Source organism: Myiozetetes cayanensis, unplaced genomic scaffold, assembly GCF_022539395.1.
Source record: "Myiozetetes cayanensis isolate MyiCay16 unplaced genomic scaffold, myiCay2020 scf1, whole genome shotgun sequence".
NCBI lineage: Eukaryota > Metazoa > Chordata > Aves > Passeriformes > Tyrannidae > Myiozetetes > Myiozetetes cayanensis.
The window spans coordinates 81,487,221-81,503,093 of record NW_026086604.1 but is presented as its reverse complement, the minus strand read 5'-3'; the positions used below and the strand labels follow the sequence as shown (position 1 = coordinate 81,503,093).

At 44.2% G+C, this 15,873-nt stretch overlaps 2 protein-coding genes across 6 annotated transcripts in view; one reads left to right on the top strand and one right to left on the bottom strand.

Moving 5' to 3' along the window:
• Positions 1-2,748, bottom strand: part of RELCH (RAB11 binding and LisH domain, coiled-coil and HEAT repeat containing) — a 75,962-nt gene extending 73,214 nt beyond the window's left edge. The window contains exon 1 of one of the 3 annotated variants that reach the window (XM_050321751.1): positions 2,176-2,748. In XM_050321751.1, coding sequence (XP_050177708.1) covers positions 2,176-2,656 — 481 coding nt within the window. In that variant the 5' untranslated portion in view covers positions 2,657-2,748. The remainder of the gene's footprint in view (positions 1-2,175) is intronic. The other 2 variants (XM_050321734.1, XM_050321742.1) reach the window with 2 other exon arrangements.
• Positions 2,749-3,241: 493 nt separating this feature from the next.
• The window catches only part of PIGN (phosphatidylinositol glycan anchor biosynthesis class N), a 113,837-nt gene continuing 101,205 nt past the window's right edge, over positions 3,242-15,873 (top strand). For 2 of the 3 annotated variants that reach the window (XR_007629752.1, XM_050321764.1), the window contains exon 1: positions 5,294-11,015. Coding sequence is in view for 1 of the 3 variants with exons in the window: in XM_050321764.1 (XP_050177721.1) it covers positions 10,792-11,015 (224 nt within the window). In the remaining 2 variants the exon portion in view is untranslated. Of the gene's footprint in view, positions 3,292-5,293; positions 11,016-15,873 lie in introns of those variants that run through there. The other variant, XM_050321776.1, reaches the window with a different exon arrangement.

Here is a 15,873-nt window from a genome sequence, read left to right as displayed (position 1 = left end):
ATCCACAACAGACTGGGTCTCTCAACAAAACTGAACATTTTGACTAACCTAGGAACCTGTTCAGACCTACTCTTGGATCTGAACTGTAGTTCAGTCATCTACCCTAAATCAAGTAATACCAGATGTTTAAGAAGGAATTGAGGGAACTCTTCCAAAGGCTGTGATTTTCAATCCATCACAGTCTTTTGCAACCTAGTTTTTACTATTTGGAAAATGGCATAACTTCAGAGGCATGAGACTATAAGCTCTTGTTGAATCAGCATCAGTCTGAACAGCACTGTCACAATTTCTAGCTCAATGCTAGACTCCTGACTGCAAGAAAGTCTGATGGCACTGAGTTAAAAAGCTACTTAAACTATATGAAAATATTTTTTCGTTTGTTCTGCATCTGTCACCTTTCAATGTCACTCAGTGTGAACTCCTTTTGAATCACTGTTGCGACAAAAAATTCCTTTGAAAAGCAAACCTAACTTGTTGTAGAAAAACACTTACACTTAAGCCTTAGCATAAAGTCTAGCATGATGTTTAACTTTAGCACACTTCAGTATTATTAAACTCGTCCAGAACAGGTGTTAGTCTCTCCTTCTTGCGCTCTCTCTCTCTCTCTTGCCCCCTCCCTCCTTTTTTTAATAGGGACATCCCACAGACATCTATCAATTAGCAGGTCAGCAAAATAATAATTAAGATGTTCTCACATAAATGTCCATTGGTCTAAGACTGCAAAAGGTCATTTCTGTGCATGCATAGCAAAGTTACACAGGCTACTGTTTTTCTAATTCTACTGCAGTATGTGCAGTATCAATAACTGGAAACAACATATTATGGTAACAAAGAAAAGAGAATGTTTAATCAGTCGGGTGAATTGCCCGGAATCCCCAAGGAAGCATCTTGGGGATGAAAGAGAAATTTATATCAGTTCAAAGCCTTGAAGCACAAGATTTTCCAACATTCACTAATCACATCATGAAGAAGACCACAGTGAAGCTCTCAGCTGGACAAAGACAAGTATGAAATTCTAATTATTCATAAAGAAGATAACTGGAATATAAACAACACAGCAGGAATTAAAAAAAAGAGCGCCATTCATTTTTTAAAAGATCTTGAAATGCATTAACAACTTGAAAATTCAGATGTCTCTGATTATCCCAGCCATCTAGATGCTACCAGTTATTTCTAAATTTTAAGTGTAACTGCATGTCTTTGCAACATTAGGAACTTTTAAAAGAAACAAAAATACAGTCCTATTTACAAAATGCCTTTTGGTATCTTAGAATACACATAAGCAAGTCTTTAACCTGTCTGCTATCCACAACTCCTTTCATTTCAAATCCTTCCCACGAGTTCATTAAGTCCTCAGAGGTCAGATGGCTGGGCAGCTTCTCTCTCTCAAAGCCACTTCCACAAGCTGCCTCCTTTTTAGAGCTCTACATTTTTGACAGTAACACTGACAAGACACACAAGCAATTTTATCCTAAGCCACGTGGTCTATTATTAAAACTCAAAAGCTTTTATGGTCAGCTATGTGACGATTGCCCCAGTATCTGCACCGGTTTTGCTCCCTAAAGTTGTACCAACCGAGTTTATTTACTGGTCCCTATCTGCAAATCCCAACGTGGTGAGACAAAGACTGGAGGCACTTGGTAAACACGCCAGCATTAATTATAGGAAACACTGTATTAGTTGTGCAAGACCTGTGAAACTCAGACCTCTCTTTGGACGCATCAGCAGAAATAACACGCTGGCACGCATTTTTACATCTCACACCGCATTTCTGACAGTTTTTCAGACTTTAAATGCAGCAGTCACGGCTTAGCAGCCCCCTCTTTCTCCTAGCGCCGTATGACTTATCTCTTGGCAGTAGGCACTGAAGGCACCGCTAAGAATCAAGGCTGAAATTATCATCTCTTTGCATTTCTTCCACATTTAGCAAACACTCGTGACATTCACAGGGGTACGGTACTCGAACAAACCACGCCTGCGGGACCAGGGTAACGCCACCTTTGGCAGCCCCGGGCCGGCCCGCTCCTACAGTCTCCCCCAGCCCCATCTTACAGAAAGCAAGGAATGACTGGAACCAGGAGCGATGCCAAACGCCTTTCCCGGCCGCCCGGCGGCACCGAGAGCCATCCCCGCCCGGCCCAGTGCGCCCCCCACACCCGAGCCGGGGTCACTTACTGAGCTGCCCGGCCCCGGGCTCCCTGCCGCCGGCTCCCCCGAGCCCGCTACCGCTGCCCAGGCTGCCCAGAGCCCCGCCGGCGGGCGGCGTGCCGCTCTGCCGCTCGAAGTTGCCCGGGTTGGAGAAGAAATCGCGGAGCCGGGGCAGCTCCCGGCCGCTCTCCAGCAGCTCCGTGTGCAGCTCCAGCGCCGTCAGCAAGAGCTGGTCCCGCAGCAGCTGCGCCGCTATCGCATCCATCGGCACCCGCGGCGGCTCCCCCGCCCCCGCCGCGGCATCGCCCGGCGCCGCCGCTCGCAGCCCCGGCAGCTCCTCGGGGCTCCCCGCCGCCTCCGCCGGCGGCTGCGGGTACGCGGGCCCGCCCGGCTCGGTGCTGCTGCTGCTGCCGCCGCCGGCCCGCGCCTCCTCGGGCTCGTCCTCCTCGGAGTCGCTGAGGAAGGGGTTCACGCTGCCGCCGCCCCCGCCCGCCGCCGCCGCCGCCATCTTACAGCCCGGTGCTGCGCGACCGACGCCGGGGCGATGCCTCGGCTAAGCCTGCGCGGGGCCGCCGCCGCCGCACCCCCTCCTGGCGGGGCCGGGGCCAAGGCCGCTGCCGCTCCCCTGTGATGATGATGGTGGTGGTGGTGGTGATGATGGTGGTGATGCTGCTGCTGCTGCGGGCGCTGCTGCTGCTGCGGGCGCTGCCGCCACCGACGGCCACAGCGACTCCCCCCGCCCGCCACCTCCCTGGCCGCCTCCCACCGCCCCACTGCCGCTTCCGGATCGCAGCCCTCGCGAGAGCTCCCGCCGGCCAACCGCGAGAGGCGCCCCGCCAGCCTGACCCGCCCCCTCCGCCGCGGGCGGGGCCCGAGGAGCGGGAGGCGGTGCCGAGGGGCGACGTTACAGCGGAGAGGCGGGGCTACAATTTAGAGGCGGGGCTACAATTTAGAGGCGGGGCTACAATTTAGAGGCGGGGCCACAGCAAAGGGGCGGGGCTTCCGGGCCGCGCCCGAGTCGGGGGCGTGACCATGATAAGGGGCGGGGGCATCGTGACAGTGCCCGGTTTGGGGCGTGGCCGGGGGGCGTGGCCTAGGGCCGGGGGAAGCGGAAGTGCCCGGCGTTCCCGGACGGGCGGAGGAGTGAGTTGTGGCGCGTGCGCCCGCGGTGCTTCCCGCGGGAAGGGGCGGTGGATCCCCAGCTCCAGCCGGGGCCCGTCCTGGGGCACGGCCGTGCGCACGGGCTCTCCCTCACGGCCGCCGGAGGGCTTTGGCCGCTCCGCAGAGAGCACGGCGGCCTCACAGCCTGTTGCTGGGACGCGAGGGGTGCGGGACTGGGCTTGGCCCCCGTGCCGGCCGGGACAGCGTGGGGCTTCCCGGGGAAAGCAGCGCTCTCCTTGGACAGCTGCTTGGACATTGGAATGGGCCCGGGCGGGGGTGGAGTCACCGTCCCTGGAGGTGTTTAAGGAAATACTGGATGTAGCTCTTGGTGCCGTGGGCTAGTTGGTGTGGTGGTGTTCGGTCACCGGTTGGGGTCGATGAGCTGAGAGGCCTTTTCCGACCTGACTGATTCATTGGGCGTGTGAGCCATGGCCCAGCATCAGGTGTGCCTCATGGGCCTGGCGTCAGGGAGGCCATTAGTACCCAGGAGCACAGGTGGATAGTAAGTTTATGGCTTTTGGAAGAAGGGTTTGGCAGCTTGGGAGGACTGCGGGGGTGTTGTGAGGTTATGCAAGGAGGAAATGAGAAGAACCCTGTGAGAACTTAACCTGGCTACTGCTATAAGAGACAACAAAACCTGTTTACAAATACATCAGCAACAAAAGGAGGGCTAAAGAGACTCTTCACCCTTTATGGGATTCAAGGGGAAGCAGTCCTAAAGGTTGAGGAAAAGGCTGAATAATAAAGCCAGTTACCCTCAGGATACACAGACCCTTGAGCCAGAAAACAGGAACAGGCCGTAGAATCCTCCAGTAATCCAGGAGGAAATGTGTAATTGACCTGCTACATTGCTTAGACGCTCACGAGTCTATGGGGCCAGATGGGATCCACTCAAGGGTACAGAGGGATATGGCAGAAGAGCTCACCAAGTCACTGAATCATTTATCACAGTCCTGACTAAGTGCACAAGTCCCAGGTGACTGGAGGTTGGCAAATGTGATGCCCATCTACCAAAAAGGGCCAGAGGGAGTGTCTGGGAAACTACAGGTATGCCAGTCTGATCTTGGTACCAGCGAGGGTCACAGAGCAGATCATCTTGAGTGTCATCGCATAGCACGTACAGGACAACCAGGGGATCAGGCCCAGCCAGCATGGGTTTAGGAAAGGCAGATCCTGCTTGACCAACCTGACCCCCTTCTATGACCACATGCACCTGCCTAGTGGATGAGGGAGAGACTTTGGCTGTTGTCTGCCTGGACTTTACTGAAGTGTTTGACCCTGTCTCTCCTATGGAGAAACTGGCTGTTCATGGCTTGGACAGGTGCACTGTTCACTGTGTAAAAAACTGTCTGGAGGACTGGACCCAGAGAGTGGTGGTGAATGGAGATAAATCCATGTGGTGGCAAGTCACAGATGAAGTTCCTGAGCGCTCAGTTTTGAGGCTAGTCCTGTGTAATATCTTTACTGATGATCTGGATGAAGAGATCAAGGGCACCCTCAGTCTGTTCACAGCTGACACCAAGTTGGGTGTTGATTTGCTGGAGGGTAGGAGGGCTCTGCAGAGGGACCTGGACAGGCTCAGTTAATGGCCCATGACAATTGTATGAGGCTCAGCAAGGCCAAGGGCTGGGTCCTGCACTTGGGTCGCAACAACTCCATGGAGCTCTACAGGCTGGGAGACAGAGTGGCTGGAAAGCTGCCCAGTGGAAAAGGACTTGGGCGTGCTGGTAGACAGCAGCTGAACATGAACCAGTCGTGTGCCCAGGTGGCATCCTGGCTTGTATCAAAAATAGTGTGACCAGCAGGACCAGGGCAGTGATCATCCCCTTGTACTTGGCACTGGTGAGGCTGCACCTCAAATCCTGTGTTAAGTTCTGGGCCCCTCACTACAAGAAAGACATTGAGGTGCTTTAGCATGTCCAGAGAAGGGCAGTGGAGCTGGTGAAGGATCTGGAGCACAAGTGTGATGAGGAAGTGGCCAGAAGCACGTTGTTTTCAGGAAGCTGGGGGTGTTTAGCCAGGAGAAAAGGAGGTTCAGGAAAGAGCTTATTGCTTCTACAACTACCTGAGAGGAGGTTGTAGCGAGGTGGGGGTTGGCCTCTTCTCCCAGGTAACAAGCAATAGGAGGAAAGGAACTGACTTCAAGTTGTGCCATTGAATTTTTTTCATAATATCCATTAGATTGTATATTAGTAAAAATTTATTCATTGAAAGGATGGTCAGGCATTTAAGCAAGCTGCCCAGGGAAGTGGGGGGATCACTATCCCTGGAAGCATTCAAAAGATGTGTGAATGTGGCACTTAGGAACGTGTTTTAGCAGTGGACTTGGCAGTGCAGGGTTAATGGTTGGACTCAGTGATCTTAGAGGTCTTTTCCAACCTTAAAGGCTCTATGATTCTATGAAGTTGTGCATCTGGAAGTTTGAAGTTACCGGTCTTGAAAAGATGATGTGAAGTGTTACTTTGTGTGTTGCCTGATGAGAAACTCCAAGTCAGAGTGTAGCTACAGGTACTCTTTGCTACTGAAGGAAGTTCAGCTCATTAAAAATGATGTGGAACAAGGCCAGCATTGGTTTCTGTTTTGTTTCTTTCAAATTATGTTCCATTCCCACTAATGGGAGCTCTGTGTAAAGCTGATTCATTAGGAATTACTTACTGGGGCTGAACTCTTGGTAGTAGAATAGTGGGAACGTTTTGCAGCAATATGGAGACCTAAAAGCACTGTTGGGTGCTGACTGCAAACTCTTCCATTCACACGGTGGTGTGCCGTAAAAGACTGCTGCTTTCCTTCTGGTTCAGATTTGCATAATTTTTTTTGTAAACTGCATGATCAATTTTGCATCCTGTCCCACAAAAAACTTTGCATTTTATCACTACCTTACTGTTTTATGTTGTTGATACACAAAAAGAGCGTTGAGCGGCAGAGCATGAACTGGTTGTGGCGTGAAGTAAAATGGTGCTGTGTTGAAATTTGAGTAGGATCACAATAAGAATAAGAACAAAAACATTTTACTGTTGCTGCTCCGGTGGAATTAGGAACCCTTAAAGAAACCTTCTGCTTTTTCCTTTCCTTCCCTGGAGAGCTAAAGCATATTCAGTACAAGCTTGTTAAAAGCCTAGTCTGGTGTTGTGCCTCTTCCTTTATAAAGGATGGAGGGAAAGCCCTGCCGGTGTCCTGCAGCGGCCTCTGGTGACGATGGGGAGTGCTCGCATGTGACTCGATTACAGGGAAGGGTTACCCTGAGGGGAGTCCAAACGCTCAATTCTACCTTTTTTTATAAGAAAGTAATTTCTGCCGACTCCAGTGTGCTGTTACAGTAAGGACTAACTTTTTTCTCTCTTCCGCACCGAAAATAACCTAAAAACATTCATTCTTTCAGTACTTTGGAAGAGGCTTGTTTGGGTTTGTGAAACAACTGAAACATTTACACATGTCGCTCAGTTGCTCCAAAATAATTTATGGATGACTGGGACAAAGCTAACGTAGCTAAAATGTGTATTACAGAGTGTAGGTAGAAAAATGTGCTTCTGACAACTTACTTTAAACAGTTTCTTAGGTACCAAAGGGCTATTGCTTTGAGAAACCTGAAAATAAAGCCTTGTAGTCTAGTACTGTGGAGGATGTGTGAGGGAGAATAAGACACATGAGTTCTGGAAATAGAGCATTATATAGGTCTACATGAGGCAGACAACTGCAAATTAATTTTTTCTTAAATTATTCAGTAGTCATTCTGAAAGAGGCAGATTATTCATCAAACTGCTTTGTCTTTTACTGGAGTTGGTGTTTCCTTCTAACTTTTAAAGGATTTGAGTTCTGTGTCTGAAGAACAGCATACCAAAATACATTGTGGAAAGCTGAGTATCCAAAATCCAAGGGGCTTGTAGAATAAAGATCTTAGGAGATTTTTGGAGGAGGTGGTGTATAAGCAATTTTTTCAGTCTGTGCATGGGTTTTTTTTTAATGAACTTTTAAAGTTATGGTTCCTGAGATGGAAAGGAAGTAGAAAAAAAATCAGCCTTGGCTTTTACTGTGTTCATATCAATAGGAGTGTAAAATCTTGAGCTAATGGTTCAAAGTTTGATGAACTTAAACATGACCAGTTTCAGGTTCCCTCTGCTATTTGGTGGGGTTGTGGGTGTGTAAAGTGTGCTTTCTTTCTGTGCTACTGTGGCGCAGCATCAGCTGCTTTCACTGTGAGTGAACACGCAGTTTGACTCAAGCTATAAGGGTTTTCTGTTTCAGCTTCTAAATGCAAGATTAATTTCTTTTAAAGTAATTAATTCTGTTAGATAATTATTGGTTTATTTCTGTGCTGAATACTTGACATATATGAAATAATGTGTTCTAATGAATCCTACAGTGAAGTAGGGTAGTTTTGGGGTTTTTTTGTCTGATTTGAATCTCAATCAAGGCACAGGGAACAAAATAACGGAGGCAAATCTGAAACAAATCTGATTTCTACTTTAAAATAATGCTGATCTGTGCGTTCTGCCAACTCTTGCTCAAGTTTTCTTGTAAAACTGAGCTTCCTGAAAGAATCTTTGTCTATACATGTTTATTTAAGACTAACTTTTACCCCCTTTCAAAAGAAACCTAAAGGAAGTTATGATTTTTATGTTTGCCTTCAGACCTTAAAAAATGAACTTTAGTGCTTTGTAAACTCTCTAAGCTCAAAAATATTTTGATAATTCTGCAGGAACTGAATAATGCAACTGTTGAGACTCATAATGTTGGTAGCTTGTGCTTAAGGACCTCTGCCATCTCTCTGAAACTGTATCTGTCTGTTCCAGATTTAAGAGTATGTTTCTTAATGAGAGTAGCCTGTATCAGTAGTTAATAGTTACTTGTGTGTTACCTACAGGTGTAGCTTTACCCCGAGAAACTGACTTTAAAAAGTGTTTGTTAAATTGAGATTTTAAGTAAAAGTAGTACAGCAATGTGAGGGGGCTCTCAGAAATATTTTCAGCCTCACTAAAATGCGATAATGACGCGTGAAATTGGATAAGGACCTAAATTAAACAAAACAAACTCCCAAAATCACTTTGAATTCAAGTTTGGCTGTGTTTTTCTACCTCTGAGACTACTCTTTTGAAACATTACTGTGAACAGTGAATATTTGAAAGTCTACCATCAAAAACAGAGCAAGCAAACCCTCAGAGCCTAAGAACTATTTTAGAAAACTTGTTCAAGCTTCATTATGCATGTATTTATGTTTTTGCGAGAATGAACAGATGGAAAAAATGCTGTTATGGATGAGTGAGGAGACATAAATTGCAAATCAAAATGTGACCTTTTATGACACCACAAACTCTTGAGTGTTGAATTGCTTGGGCTTCGCTCACCTTAGCCTAAAAGACAGAGTGTGTTGTGTGAAGTGTAGGTGCCCAGAAAGCTCTCGTAGAGGCTAATAGACCCCTCTGAGATGTTGTGCCTTGCCTTGCCTCGCGGTGGGGAAGGGAGATAGTGCACCAAGTAAAGTAGGAAAATAGTCACTATAAAGTTGTTCTTGAGTTCTAAGGTCCAAAGGTACAAGTTTATATGACATGCTGTTTTGCCTGAATTTGGTAAGGTGTCTTCTACTGAAACTTTGTGGAGGTCAAGACAATTAAGGCTTGACATTGAAAAGGTCTTATTGACCTTCCTATCATAGCAGAAACATGGCCCAACTTGCAGGAATGCTGCTATGCTAACCCCATGTCACTGCTCTGTGCTTTTTGGACTTGTCTACTTCACATTCCTGGGCAGATGGAGCTCGTTAGCCCTTAAAAAGGCAACCCATCTACATCCTAAGGACCTCGCTGCCACCGTCCAAGCTCGCTTGGCCCCGGCAGATGAACCTTAGGATTAAAGGGTGGGCTCAGTTCCGCGCACACTGTGTCTCACCTAAAAAATCCAATGCGCAGGCTGGAAGGTGTAAAGACCTTCCTCGGATCTTCGCTTGCGAAGACTGGCTGTTATTTATTTACTTCACATTATTCCCCTTCAATTTAGTACTTTCACAGTTTTGGGGAAAAAAAAATCCACCTATTTTCTTTATATGGCCTGCTGACTACAACTAGTGTGAGATGCAGGCTTCAGGGAATGAAGGAATGTGAGGACATGCTTTGAACATGCTGAGTTAGCACTGTTGGGAGGAGATGCAGTCCTGTCCTAGTGCCATCACAGAGGTTTGTTTTGGGAATTTGGGGAACTAAACTACAGCCAAGTCATCTTTACTCTTTCTTCCCTTTTTTTTTCTTTATGTTATTTTCAGTTGAATTCATTCTCCAGGATGCTTGACTATAAAGTTGTACAGATTGCTGTGCCAGACTAAGGAAGAGACTTGGCATGGGAATAAGTGGGCAGGAGCAGAGGAGGACAGGACAGCTGTCTGCAGCTGTACTGGCTTGGTTTTTCTTGGAATATCTGTGACTGTGAAGACCTCTTGTTCTGTTAACTGCTACTCCCATGACAGCCATTTTTGTATAAAATACCTAATAAAATATATTTGCCGTGCTGGTCCTAAGTATTTTTGAAAATATGCTTTTAGTTGCAAGCAGATTTTTATAGGTGGTAGTGTACAAGTCAATAACTGATACACAGATAATAGATTTTTCCTGTCACCTCAAAACTAACTGCTTGTGTCCTCCCTGAGAGCAGATACTAACTTAGGTATACTTCATCTTCTTGACATTAAGCTGATTTTGGTGCCTGTCTCACAATAGAATTGTCATCATCTCTCAGTCAGATCCATTCCCCTCTTTTGCCAGTAGAGAGATCAGGAAATTACAAATGATTCTCCATTTTGGGGGTGGGAGAAGATGTGAATGAGAACCAGAGAAATGCTGCCTATCTGTGTTCTCTAGGTTTCTGGGTCTCTCTCTAGCTGTTTTTTTCTTGCTCTCTAAGCTTTTTTTTTTTTTCCTACAAGGAATCTACTACCGTTCATTTGTCAAAACAGTTCGAGTGCTGCTTTAAATCAGCAGTGCCCCATATGGCAAAGAGGCAGAATACTGATTGTTTTCAGGAATAATTTCCTGGCTCTAGTAATTATTAGAGTGAGTCAGCAGCTGAAAAGTAAAGGTGTCTTATACAAATGAAAAGTGGCTTGGATTTGTCATGATAACTAATGCAAGCTCACAGGGTTTCAGCCGTTGTTTACGCGTTGATATATCGTAAATGCTAATGAGTGTTAATTACTTGGTTAGTAGAGGTTGATGTAGGAGCAAACACAACTTTGTTCTAAAGTGAGTATCAGTGTTTCAGGCTGCAGTAACTCGTAAGCTGAGTGAGCTTTGTGTCTTATGTCTCAAGATATCCTTGGACAAATATTGTATATACTTACATTACTGCTTGAGTACTTGAATGCTCTTTTGAAGGGGGTGTAACCCATCCTTCTTAGCGCTTTCCTGCATGTTATAACTTGACTACTGCTATTCATTTTAATAGCTTGTTTCGCTTGGTAATTAAAGGAATTGGAATTTTTTTACCCTCCATTTCTTTATGTCGAAGAGGTACTTCCTGACAGCCTTTTCTGACGTTGGGATTTCCCAGGGGCTGGGATGCAGCGATGCAGGACCCTGGAGAGCGCCGGGATGCGGGGGCTGCGGGTCCCGAGGGGGCACCGGCCATCGCCTCCTCCGCCCTTACACAGTCCCCAGGGTGTGGTGTGTAATACCTCTCCGACTGGGATTGCTTTCCTGCTGTGCCTTCACCTCAGGCCTTAAGTGAGTTTTTGTTCTCAGTGGGAAATTTAACTTACCTCTTTCTGTGTCAGCTTTGTTGTGAGCTGAAGTCTGGCAGGTATAGGTATATAAAATAAAAATCCTGCTAGCCAATTGAATAGTATTCAGCTATACATTATAGTCAACTGGCTAGCATAAGTAAGTACTACTTTCGAACTCAAAAGCTCCAAAGTCCTTTTATTAAAAAAAAAAAAAAGAAAAAAAAAAGAAAGCTTTTGAAAGGATGGAAATCTACAAATTGATTATTTGACTACTGTATACCTTCTATGAAAGTATTAGTGTATGCTTGGAAGGTTGTCTTGTGGCTCTTTTTTTTTTTTCTTCCTTCAAACTGAAGCTATTGGCAAATTGACATTCAGAGGCTTATGTATAAGATTCAGCAGATGTGGCTTGTTACTACTTGACATAATTCTTTTTGATTTGTAGTGCTTTATATCAATAAGCAAATGTGACTTAATAAAGGAAAAACAGCTTCTGTCAGCTTTTTTAAACCCTCCTTATTCAGACTAGCTTCTATGGAACATACTTTAAGCACTGTTTGGGGTGTTTTTTGTTCAAGAGTGGTTTTTTTTCTCTATATGTATGCATAATACATTTGCAAACTGATTTTGCAAAGCAATGAAGTTGAAAGTTGTTCTTTTTTTGCATCCTCTTTCCTGTATGCTCTACATTAATATTTGCTGTATGACTTTAAAAAGTTTGATCCTTGCCCCTCTTATTGTTAAAGGGCAGAATTGTCCTTGTATTGATACTCGTGCTTTATTCTGTAGTTTTACTGCAAATGTCTTTAAAATATCTCAGGGGGCCTTCAGCCTTGGTTTGTCAGGGAGGGCTGCAATGAGATAGCAAGACTGCTGTGACAAGCTATCTCCCATGTACTTGTGTTCTCTCAAGTGCCACTTGTCCCTTGACCCTGGCACCTGTGAAAATTGGTGGGATGCATTCTGTTAGACACTCTCAGGATGATGTTCTTTCCCCAGAAGTGTACCATAAAACATTTAATATGAAAGATCTGTCTACAAAATCTCCAAACAGGGTAAGAAAAACACAGTGACAGGAAAAAAAATTTTTTCCTTTTTTTTTCTTTTCCCCACAAGAATAGAGAAAACTGAGAAAATCTGCTACTTTTGGTAGCACAAAAAAGAATGCAACAGTCCATATTGAGATGAAAATATGATGTTAAGTTGTAGAACAGTAGAGCTTGAAGAAGACTTGCTGGTAGAATATTGCTGTATGACTTGGAAATCAAGCAATATGCAGGAGGATTTGCAAATACCTCCTGAGAACAGGCATAGTCCCTCCCAAGTACTGTTACTCAGTGAAATAGCTAATTCACAGCAAGACCACTCAGAGTTTCTTGTTGGGTTTTGATTTTTCCAAATTCTGAATTTGTAGCTGCCTACACACTGAGCAGATGTAATTTTTGCTGAATTTCTACTCTTTCTTCTATCTCCACTTGGTTGACAAGTGGTACCAAAGGCTGATGCTCTTATTTTGTCTTTCATACCTCAAAGTGCTCATTGTTTCTTAAAGATTTCTTCTTGTTCTCTTTATCAATGCTGTCCCATTGGCAGTATTGTTCTCAGGTGTGGATTTTTTTGCCTGGGAGACTTGTGGATACAATTTCCCATGTTTAAGGATAATTCAGAGAAAATTGCGCAGGCTGACATTGGGGTGACTGATTCACACTATGTTCAAGTACTAGGACACAATGTTTTATTGGTGCTTTACAGGCCGTAGTCAAATTTCTCCTTGGAAAGTTTTGGCAAGAGAGACTTTTCTAGGCAGGCAGAGTAATTTTGATTATCAAGTGATGTTAAAAAGAAAATTAAATATTCTTTGAACTCTTTGCCTCAGGTTTGGATGTGCTTTACTGAACCACATTTAAAATTTAAAACAGATGTCATTTGTTATTATAATCTCTAAAATGCTCAGTGAAGTCGTTGAACGTAAAATAATTTTAAAGAGATGCTGTGAATTACAAAAGCTACTTTAGTGCCAAAGCAAGTGGAAATACTCTAGCTGCAGTTTCATTGTGTGGGAGAGAATGTTGTGATTCAATAGAGAAAGAAAATGAAATTTTGGAGAAGATGAAAAGAGACTTGATCATTTTCCCTCTTCATAGTATGATTCCACAATGAAGTCAGGATGAGAATTTTGGGTTTCTTATGTTTAGGAGGTGTGTAAAGATGTGACGGAGAGTTACTCAGAGACTGGCTGGCAAATCTCTTGTATCAGTTACAGTCAGTGTCTTGTATGGTCTTGGATAAATTAGTGTCTTGTGCAGTCAATAGGTGTATGTGCTGTGACAGCAGGAAGGACTTGGTTGCATTTTTTGACTAGTATAACTCTTTAAAAATCTTAATTAGTAAAAGCATAGAGTAGGGCCTGCTAACACCATCTTAGATGTTGTATAGCTGCCATACCATGCACCGTACTGTCAGTTGGACTGCACAACTTCCACTTTGCTCCTCTGCCCTAAGGAAAAGCATCATTTTTTATGGATGGACAAATTGTGCAGTCACTACTTTGACAGTTTAAATTACAAAATACACAACCCTGTTTAGTTGAAAAGTATATTAGTCAGACAGAAACACAGCAGGCATTCCTGTCTATTGCTCTTTTCTGTAAAAGATGCTTACCAAGGCCATTGGTGCTTATTGAAAATGCATTTCCAATGGATTTTCTTCATCTTAATCAACAGACTCGACAGTATTAGTGAAGCATGGTTCCTCTAAAAGGAATGACTAATGTATCTTGAGCTCCCTGTTTTGACATTTTATTGTCCTTAACAAAATATTCCTGCCAGTGAGGCATATTCCATGCAGTATTTTGTGTATGTTTTATTGCATATTTTAGAAAGAAAAATATAAAAGCAAAATGTTACATTTCTTATGAAGAACTGTACTGTATTGCAGTACAAGTCTGGTTTTCTTTGCCTTATAAATAATGCCGAGAGATTATAACTTCAGAGGGGATGCAGCTAAGATGTGGATTACTTAGGGAAAATGTGTGCTGCATTTAATTATGTCAGCCTTCCTGTTCAGCACTGAGGGACCTGATCCAACCTGAGGCTGTGGATGTAGTTTCTATGGCGTGAGTCAAAAAGAAGGTTAAAAAAAAAAAAAAAAGTCTTGTCAACAAGTTATGGATCAGCTTGAAAAGAGGGAGAAGCTCATATGAGGAAATAACCTGCCTGCTTCTTGTCCAATGGTTGTGCTTAGGTGGCTCATTGCAGCTCTCTTGCTCCCCTGCCACCATCACAGTCTGGGTGTTTTAGTCCACGCGCTGACACAGCTGTTGGTGAGGCACTCACAGCTGATAGGAGTTTTGGATATTGTTTTGGTGGGTGCAAATACAAAGAAAGAAAGAATCCCTTCATCCACTCTGCCACCACCTGGGAGCTGAACTTTCTCTCTGAGAATTCAGTGTGAGAGGGCAGAGTACCACCAAAAAACCCTTCTCTAATCTGTGTATCACTTTATTCTGGAAAAGTAATTAATTGCAGTCAGAAGGTCCTTGCTGCTTTTCTTTCTTTAATCTCCTAGACTCTTCAGAAGGGTGTCCTGGGGTTCTGCCTTGCTGTCTCTCAGTTCAGTTGCTCCCCTGTGTGTTCTTGGTCTCATCTCTGCTCAGGTACAACATCCAGTAATGTGAGAAGCTCTCAAGTATGCTGAAGCCCAACCCCCCCATCACCGGCATCACCAGGGCGGTGCTAATTTTCTACTTGATCTGTTCATGTGAACAACTCGCATTTAATAGGCAATGAGAAGCTTAGTGGATCTTTAGTACTTTCCAGCTAAGGATCTGGAAAGGGTCTTCACTGAAGAATTCACACCAGCTTTGTGTTGTTGACTCCAAATTATTTGAACAAAAACTATTTTACTGGAATAGTTTAAGTTCTGACATACTGTAGGTTGGACAGTATCATTATTGGCTCTGTATTTAGTTTAAGAGATAGTGACAGAAGGGGAAAAATGCAGAAAGAATAAATCTGAGTCTGATATATACCTTACTAGTTGGGCTGAGTCTATAGAGCAGGTGATTTGGCTGCCTGTATTAGGATTCTGTTATAACAATTGATGTATTTGGATGGACAGAAAGAAATGGCATGTGACAAAGAGGTTGCAATGTACTCTTTTTACCTACATGGCTAGGAGCTTCTCTTGATGTAATAGGCAATGGCTTAACAGAATTAAGTAGAATAATGCAGTTAAAATTTGAGCAAAGTTTGTGTTTTGCTTTGTGAAAATAAGGACTATGGAAGGTAGTGCACTAAATCACTTGCCAAGGGATTGCCTGAGAAAATATTACAGAACACAAAAATATTGAGATATACTTGGCTTAAGTTTTCTTGACAGAAAGATGTAAGATATATTTTCAAGTGACAGTTTGTTTATCCACATTTTGGATGGTCAGGCACCTAAGGGCAGGGATGTTTTGGCACTAGTAATAAATACATCTGGCTCCTCATCCTCAAAATTCTGTGTGTTTAATACATCTCTATTTTTCTTCTCTCAACAGGCTTTGGCTTTTACTTTTTCTTATAAGCTAGTGCTTAATCCACTTTTCCCTTTTATCCTGGTTATTTTTTCCTTACAAGCAAGAAATTGTTATTGAAATCGTTATCCTTGTTATTTCCATGCCTTGTGAGCTTTCTGCCTTAAACAGTCAAGCACTGGGCTGTACAGAGAAATATGCTCATTATGACCTCTGTAACAGAGGGAGGAGAAAGTTAAAGGACTTTTTTTTGTTGTGTATTATCCCGTAGAAGCTGGGTTTATTTTCTGTATCTTGTGTGAGACGCAGAGAAATAGTACATAGATAAGCATGTTTCCTG